The 9,290-nt window shown below is 41.5% G+C and overlaps 1 protein-coding gene across 1 annotated transcript in view; it reads right to left on the reverse strand.

Annotated features, from left to right (window-relative positions):
* fstl4 (follistatin-like 4) overlaps window positions 1–9,290 on the reverse strand; it is a gene marked incomplete at both ends in the record, with an annotated part of 132,032 nt that overhangs the window by 25,061 nt on the left and 97,681 nt on the right. The window contains 2 exons of the mRNA XM_080014201.1: window positions 2,657–2,777; window positions 4,825–4,991. Of these exons, the coding sequence (XP_079870327.1) occupies window positions 2,657–2,777; window positions 4,825–4,991 (288 nt within the window). The remainder of the gene's footprint in view (window positions 1–2,656; window positions 2,778–4,824; window positions 4,992–9,290) is intronic.

Consider the following 9,290-nt stretch of genomic DNA (forward strand, 5'->3'; position numbering starts at 1 on the left):
GTGGACTACTGAAGGGTGAACGTGATGTTCAAGTTCAATGCCTACCCGATTCCCCGGGTCGATGAACTTCTCAACCGGTTAGGTACACCTCGTTTTTTCACCACACTGGATTTACCCAAGGGCTACTGGCAGATTCCCTTGTCTCAAGACTCCAAGGAAAAATCGGCGTTGTCCACGATGTTTGGCTTGTACCACTTTCGCAACACTTCCGTTGGGGTTGTTTGTTTGTTGTTTGGGTTGTCCGGCGTGTGCATGTAGCATGCGCCGCGGCCTACCTAGATGACCTTTTCATTCACAGCGACACCTGGGTGTGGCATATGCAGCATGTGGGGGGTGCTGTGCTTGAGTCCCTGAGGCGGGCTGGGCTTACCACCAACCCAAACAAGTGTGCCGTGGGACGGTGGGAGGTACGGTATATGGGGTACCACTTTGGTGAAGGCCTAGTCCAACCCCAGCTGGATAAAACCGCCGAGACCCAAGACCGAGAAGGAGGTGAAGCAGTTCTTGGGGTTGGCCGGCTGGCTACTATAGGAGGTTTGTCCCCGACTTTTCGGAGCTAACCAGCCCCTTGTCCTACTTAACTCAAAAGGGTGCTCAAGATCCGGCCCAGTGGTCAGAGAAGTGCCAGCAGGCGTTTTGCGAGGGTAAAGTCAGCTCTCTTTGGGCGCGTTCTTGTCCCAGGAAGTGGAGGTGACCGAGTGACCGGTGCTGTACCTCAGCCGAAGCTCTCAGAGCGGGAGTGGAGGTACAGCACAGTGGAGAAGGAGTGTTTAGCCATCAAGTGGGCAGTCGGTTCCCTCTGCTACTACATCCTGGGATGAGCTTTCACCCTCTGTTTGGACCACGGCCCGCTGCAGTGGCTCCACTGCATGAAGGACACAAATGCCCAGAGCACCGGGTGGTACCTGACTCTACAGCCCTTTAACTTCCGGGTGGTCCATAGGCTGGTGGCGCAGATGGTTGTGGCTGACTTTCTTTCCCACTCTGGGGGGGCGGGGGGGAGCCTGCTGTCGGCTTCCCTTTCATGTGGCTGCCAAGCTGCCTCGAATTGGCCTATTCAGCGCCCCTTGGTGATTGGTCCTGCTCGAGGTAGGGAGATTTCCTAATATTTTTCTGTCTGGCAAAAATGACTCAGTCTCCCTCCCTAAACCCTTACCTGTGGGCAGAGACTCCCACATGTGTCTTTCTGAAATAATATTTGAATCATTATTTTATAAAAATATTGGAAAATGCATAATTCAAGTTAATCCTTTATTTCTAAGTTTAAGTTTTTTTTTTTTTCTAAGTTCATGCTCACTATACAAACATGACCCCTCTATTATTCTGTTAACTTCTAAACATTCTCATGTCTTGCCTTTATTGTTTTATAACAATGATAGTTTTAAGAAAGTGGCACATTTCAGATCGCGCACATGAAACCCTATCAAGCAAGACATTTGCAATCTGGGGATTGTTGTTTTCTGGTAGCACCCCGCTGCCGGCTACCAGTTCTGCAATATGACTGAGAGCTTGTCGCCCTCTTCTCACAATCCATAACAACAAAGATATTATATGTTTTCATGGAGAAGATAAATTTCTTGCTTCTGGTGATTATTTGTTGTTGTTTCTATAAACATTGTTTACTGAAGTGATGTCAGCTCTTCTTCTTTGTGTCCTCTGAGACAGCATCAGTGGTGTCAGGTGTATTTTTCCACACGAAGAAGGCGCTGTGTAGTTCGAGTCAATTTATAACCTTATTTGATCAAAACGGTTTCACATTTGCACTTCACATCACTTGAAATATTGAAGGACGCTCTTTATTTGCATGTTTGCACCAAAGGGACCCGCAAATCGTCGTTTAAGCTGTTCAACAAGTTGGTGAGTGACTTTTTCTCTGTGAAATGCTGATCGATCTAAGTAGCCTCGACTTTTTAATATTTATATAATATTACGAAATCAAACTCAGAAAAATGCGTTATCAAAATACATTGAGAGAACACAACTTGAGTAATATAATTGATACAAATAATTGCTACAATTTTATTTTGGATGAAAAAGGGAATTTCTGATGTTTTTTAAAGTCTAGCCAAAACTGTACTGTATATACTGGATATTTGGGTTTGCTGAAACTACATTTTTAGCGACTAAAAATCAACAGTATATACATAAGTTAAGGTTTTGGGCTAGGTTCGAGTCCCAGCGACCGTAGTTGACATGGATTGAGTCCCTCATTGTCTAAGTGTATGAGCCTGTTACTTTGCGCCATCCTATAACTTGTTATCACTGTGATTTTATATTGTCATTTGTTCTGTTTTTAGCTTTTTATTTGTATGATTTTTTTGTTCTTCTTTGCTTTTATATAATGTCTTTTATGCCTCATGCCTTTTATGCACTTTGAATTGACCATGTGCATGAAATGTACATACAAATAAACTAGGCTTGTCTTGTATATTGACAATTATATATTCTCAAGATAATCTGCTGATATATAACAAATATAATTATGTTGATTTGTGGGAAACTTATGTTTGTAATTAAAGTAAAAAATCCTGCTAGTCATCATGCTGTAACCCAAAACAAAACTAATGCTCCATCCTCCACAAAACTAAAGCATTTCTTTCCCTCTCTTTCCATCCCAAGAAGGAGAAGAGGAAGTGAGAAAGGAGCGGCTACTGACCGTTGACCTGCAGAACGTGCGTCTGGTGCAGCTCCTCGTAGCCGTAGGCATGGCAGCTGTAGTTCCCCATGTGGATGGTGGTCACCTTGGTGATGTACAGCGAGCCATCATCCCCAAAGTCCTGCAGGAGGAGAGCAGAGGCAGGAGTCAGAAGAAAAGGAGGATAGATAGATAGATGGATGGATGGATGGATGGATGGATGGATGGATAGATAGAAGGATGGATGAAGGATTGAGAGATAAAGAGAGGGGGGGTGTTTGGAATAGTGTGAAAGGAAGGTTGAAAGACAGTGTTCATGTCAAACAAAAGTTAGTTGACAGGACAGAGAAGGCGCAAAGGTGGAAAACGAAGTGAGTGATTGCGAAAGGAAGAGGGAGCATGAATCACAGGTTTCCCCTGTGGAGGCTGAGGCGGAGGCGGGCACTGGGGGGACTCCATCTTTCCATCCCTCCCCCCCTTCATCTCTCCCTCCTCTGCAGCCTGATGGATAACAGGGGTTAAAAATACAGAGGCCATTACGCTGATTAATGACGCTGTGTGTTGTTCTTGTTGTTGGCCACCAGGGGTTTTCAGCACTGGAGCTTAGTGTGGATTAAAGGTATTAAATAGTTTGCTGTCTCGCCAAGTGGCACCAAGGGCTGTTTTTTAAAAGGGGGAGTAAAAAAAAACGTAGCAGGAAAAAATAATAATTCATTTGAGCTAATTGCATTGGGTTCAAGTTGAAGGCTAGAATGTATGTGCGTAGATGGATGAATGGATGGATGGATAGATAGATAGATGGATCGATGGATGGATAGATACTGTAGATAGATAGATGGATAGATAGATAGATACTGTAGATAGATAGATGGATAGATAGATGGATAGATAGATAGATACTGTAGATAGATAGATAGATAGATAGATGTATCCATCTATCTATCGGTCTGTCTGTCTACAGTATCTGATCATTTACACATGATCATTTTATATTTAACCCAGTGAAAAGTCTTTTGCCATGTTTGTTTGATTCTATCTGTCATTTGTGTGTTTGTTTGTGTGTTTGTTTAATCGTTCGTTCGTTTATACGTTCGTTTGTTCCCTTGTGTCCGTGTGTGTGTGTGTGTTGGGGGGGGGGGGGGGGCAGCTTGCCACTTTTTAAAGTTTTAATGTGTGCCTGTGAAGTTTTATTTTATTTCAATGAAAGTGATTTATTTTGCTGAGAAAAGACTTCTTTCATTCAACCATTCCTTCCTCTTTTCTTCATTTCTAATTTGGTTGCTTGGTTTGTGCGAACAACTTTTGTTGAGAGATATTTGCCAAGACTGTCTGAAATGTAGAGCGTTCCACAAGATTGGACAGCAAATAGATGGAAATGGGAGAACATAAACGCAGACTTGCGAAAAAGCCAAAAGCATGACATTTTGACAGTTGTCAAGGATAGAATTTCATGTTTGTCAACAACTCGAAAGAAATCATTGTCAAGGTGAGTGTCGACATTCACTTCAATGTGTTACGCTAATCAAATATTAATCAAACAATCCAGTTAGGTTCATAAAGGAAGACGATTTGAACTCCCGTAGACACAGATAAATATACAGTTGTTTCCCTCAGCTTGTTAACTGATATCACAGCAGATATCATAGACTGTTTGTTCATTTTAAATGAATGATTTTCCTGAATACAATAGTCTTTTCAAGTCTAACAGCAGCAAAATGTGACATCCATGTCAATCACAAATGGAAATAAATAAATAAATAAATAAATAAAATAATACCTTTTAACAAAATTATATCTAATTTGCTCTTTTTTTTTAAATGTCTTTCTCTGAAATTAAAAAGAAAGGCCACGTGTACCTGGTCCTACTTAAGATATAATAAAAGTATATAAGTACTTGTAGAAGTACTTGCATCTAAGGATGCCTATGTTTGCTGTACACCTCACTGTTAGTGATGAGCAGTAGGGCCCAGACGCCAAACTCAAACGATGCAAAATAAAAAAAAAAATAATAATAAAAAGAAATAAAATAAAATTAACAAAAAAAACAAAAAAACAAACAAAAAAAAAAACAAACAAACAAAAAAAAAAAAAAATATATATATATATATATATATATATATATTCTGTATATACATATACTGAATATAAGTCAGTACAGATACACGAGAACAGATAAAGTGTCCACTCACGTTGATGTCCTCCAGGTCCAGGAAGTTGAGCGTGATGCCGTTCCTCTTCCAGATGATGGGCGGCCGCAGCGTCCCCTCAATGGCGCAGGACAGCACTGCGCTGAGCCCCACTGTTACCGTGGAAACGCTGACCCGCTGCTCCTCCGGGAGGCTGAGTTGGACCACCTCTGGATAAGATAAGGACAAGATGAGGGGACAATGGTCGTTAAGGGGGGTGAGAAGAGATAGGAGAAGAGAAGGGAAAGTGAAAATAAAGCAGGGAAACAAATGACAATAAGGGAGAAATAGAAAATAGATGGATGGATGGATGGATAGATGGATGGATATACAGCAGTTGGATTGAGAAAGGTAAAAAAAGGAGGGGTAAAAGCAAGAAGAAGAGGGGTGAGGGAGTTTAAAAAGGAGGACAAACAGCAGTCGGGCAGTGAGGGCTGGAGTGAGCGATGTCGACTATGAGTAAAATAAAAAAAAACAGGTGTTGGAGGACGCTGCGCTGGCAAAATATCATTCTTCTCATTAAGGATGAAATTTATGTTCATGGAAATGGCCGTCCAATTCAATTCACCTTTACGGCAAATTAAGAATTATTCTTCCCCTCGGTCCCATAAATAGTGTCTGCCGGCGAGCCGTGTGGCCATGTGGTTTTACCAGCGTGGACTGATAAATCAGCAGGACTGCGGATTTATAATAAGATATAACATAATATAGAAACCCCTAAAACCCCCGAAATGTGTAAAACCATTTCGAAAATAAGCTTGGTTTCGATGAGCTAGTTGATAAATGTGAGCGGCTGTTGAAGCTTTTAGAGTTGATTTAATTTGCTGTAATTAGCTATGTGCTTTTAGGCAGTATGTGTTATGTCGTATTGCCGATTTGTTAATTTATATTTCTATAATAAATGTTGTCTGTCTGACCTAATCTCTTGTAAATGTCCTAGTTAAAGTGGAAAGCCAACACTGGTCTGTGTTGGGTGGATTTTACTACCACAAGTCCCAGAATTCCCCTCAAAAACAGCATTTTTTTGTTCTTTTTTGTGAGCGATTATCCGTATCGAGCATAGGCGGAACTTCAAATAGAGAAAATACTATGATTTTCAACAGGTATGTTTTACAGTTTCCCATAAGATTCACAGAGAGTCAAGGTTTTTTAATCACTGTATTCAGAAAAAAAAAATACTTCGAAGTTGTTTAGGGGGAACAGAGAGCATGCAAAAGTAGCTTCTTTTAAATTTGTACAAAAAAAGATATAGTTTTATTTTCCTGAGACGCCATTAATACCGACACATTTCCTATAGCTGATGGCTGCAGACATATAGCTGTTGTCTAGTGCGATACACCAAAAACAGCAACAAAGTGCTTGATATCTGAAGTGCTATACACCAAACAATGAATTGAGATTGTTGATATAAAATTGCATAAAAAAACAGCAATGCCGAGCTCAAATCCAAGCAGAGTTCTCCAACAGTCTATGATCAATCTCCATCAAAGTCTAATGCTGAATTTTAGTTTTTCATCTTAGTTTCATATGAGTTTCGTTCTTGAAAATAACAAGGCTTCTTTGTTGCACACACTCCAGGACGCCTGAACAAAGGAAAATATTCTGTGTCAACAGAGATAGGCGGAATCAATAGACAGAGGGGGCTCTGTCAACATGGAGAGAAAAGAAGCTGCCAGCGCAGCTCTCAGTGTCTCAGTGTCCAGGCGACTTGGCCAATAGCCCTCTAAGGTACCTGCGATACCTCCTACATGTATACTGCCATTCAACATTTTATGTTTGATAATGAGGCGTCACATTTGACGCAAATACCAGTTTTTGCACCTTTTTATATCACCCTTTTGTAAACCATGTTTCCCTTTAAAACGTGTGGACCAACTCGGGAAATGAGACGTTGGAAGGAGCACGGGCAGCGGAGAGCTGCTGTGCATTATGCTCGACGTCCAGGTCGTCCAGCGGGGCGTTATAGAGCGTTGTGAATTAGTTTGACTGTGCTTGGAAATAATTATTTGCTCAAGTGCTCCACCTCATGTGTGACACACACAATTCACGATTAAAAAAAAAAGGTGTAAGTGTGCTGGCATTGCTGCACATTTACTTTTATAGAGCAGCCTACTATTATTGTTGTAGCCACATTTTGCAGGAATACTCCTCCTGCAGTTGCCAAGCTACATAGACGCAGTATGTATCAAAACAACCGCCTAGAACCCACAGGCTTCAACCAGCGGTATACGAAACATTATCGTATTTGTACTAACATTTTGTGGGTACAAATTGTTTATATTTCAACACCTGTGGTTTCCTAGGGATTGATAAAAAGTTATTTTATCTCACCTCATCTTGTCTCTTCTCATCTCATCTTATCTCATCTCATCTTATCTTACCTTACTTCAGGGGAAACCTTCTACTCCCATACTCCCGTAATAGTGTTGGTCTGGTAAAATAAATCTGTTTCAGGCCAGTGTGACACTTGTGACAGTTGACACTACAATGTCGTGCACCTAACTCCGACAAACAGACAGACCAACCTTATTGTTTTTTTGGGAGGGGACTTTTGCTACCCGATCCAGACTCCGAACGTAGCTGTTGTTAAACCCCTGGACATATCCTGTCTCTTTTTGGCAGAGAAAAAGACGCATCCCAGGCTGACAGCTCGGCTCGGCCCGACTCTGATGTTTCAGAACCAACGCCCCGGGTCCAACACCGGGATAACTCTGAGAAGCTGTAATTTGGGGTGACGGTGCAGGCGGATGTGAGGCGGGATGTTAGGAAGATGAGGTCCGGAACGTATCGATTCGATGCGGCTCGGAGGAGTGAGCTGCCACACGTTGAAATAAATATGTGTAGAGAGCCTTTGCAGTGCAGTGACGTCCAATTCACTGTGTCACTGATTATACAGGAGCTGACATTAATTTAAGATACTACTAAAGGTAGAGAAAGAAAGGAAGAAAGAAAGAAAGACAGAGAGATTACGCTCTAACATTAATGGAATTTAAATTTCTCTTGGAAAAAAGTGAATGCAGCAGATTTCATTACGACTTAATTTCCCAATTGAGGGGGCGTATTCACAAAGCGATTGCGGCTGCTAAACTAGTGCAAATAACAGAAAAAGTGAGTGTCTGATTCACAAAGCACTGCAAACAGTGAAATGTACCGCTAACTGCACTGCCACACAAATAGCATCTTGGTGTGGCGGTGCTGTTTGCACGTATTTTAATTAGGTTTTATGCATGCATTCGGTGCAAAATTGGCCCCATTCTATGCAAATGGGACTCGTTGCAAATAGCGTCTAATTCACAAACACCAGCACTAACAGCCACACGCACCTAGAGTAATGCTATTACCGCCTGCACAGAGCTGGGGGTAACTGCACAAGATCAAAAAAAAATGCAAAAAAAGGCTCCGCAGTGTGATCGTCTTCAGAGAGCTTGTGCAACTGAAGCACATTTATAAAGGGGTGTCACGGCCAGACTTTCAAGTGATCTGTAAATAATATTCTGACATTATTATTAGGGATCCAGCCCACAGGGCTAGGTCTAGATCCATGATTGGGGCGTGGCTGACCAATGCAGGGACTGCGTCGGGTCCGTGCTCGGACCTTGCCTGTAATTATATCCCCCTCAAAGAGGGAATTTTGCGCCGGCGCCTGGGAATGCCCCAAGGCTGCATTTGTGGAAAAGCATTTACAATGCTTTATCTGGGGGGAGCAGTGGTTCAAAACGTCAAGCGACTCGCGTATGTATACTGGATAATCTTGCGTTTGTTTAATAAAGAAAATACACATGTTTTGGAACGGAACATATGTTCTGTACATCTAATAGAATCCAGATATACATCTCCGATTTTAAAGAACAAATCGTTTGAAAGAATAAATTAATCAGTGTATTTTTTTTATTGTATATGTATTTCATTGAATAAAATGAATGAAAACACTGTGCGTAACCGTGCTATATCGCTATATTGTGCGTTTTCACCACGCAGGAACTTTTTCATCGTTCTAAGGACTTTTTGTAAGAACCGTCTCTTTTATTGTGTCCGCACCGCAGGCACTACTGTAGGAACGATCGTAGTTCTTAAAACTCTGTTTTTAGCAACTTATTTAGCTCCTGCTCCAGGACATGGACTTAACCTTCAGTGATGCAGATGCTGGTGATGGGACCAGACCTAAGACCACGGTCCCTCGTACTATGTACATTTCCGCTGCTTTACCGTAAATTGATAAATGTATGCATACAATCATGCTATCTTCAATACTTTGTCTTCAACTCATTGTGTGAGAGGTAAATCTAACTCTGAGAATTGGAGCAGGTTTTTTTGTCCTACAGTGTGCCGTGTGCGCACCTCATTAGTCTTTATTACTTATTACTACTACTCTATGGAAATACTAATTTTAAGTATATTATTGGTATCCATCGGTCCCTGTTGCTTTCAGAATGACAACTGATGCATACACACAAACACAAGTGTAATTT

The sequence above is a fragment of the Zeus faber genome, assembly GCF_960531495.2.
Source record: "Zeus faber genome assembly, chromosome: 14".
Taxonomy (NCBI): domain Eukaryota; kingdom Metazoa; phylum Chordata; class Actinopteri; order Zeiformes; family Zeidae; genus Zeus; species Zeus faber.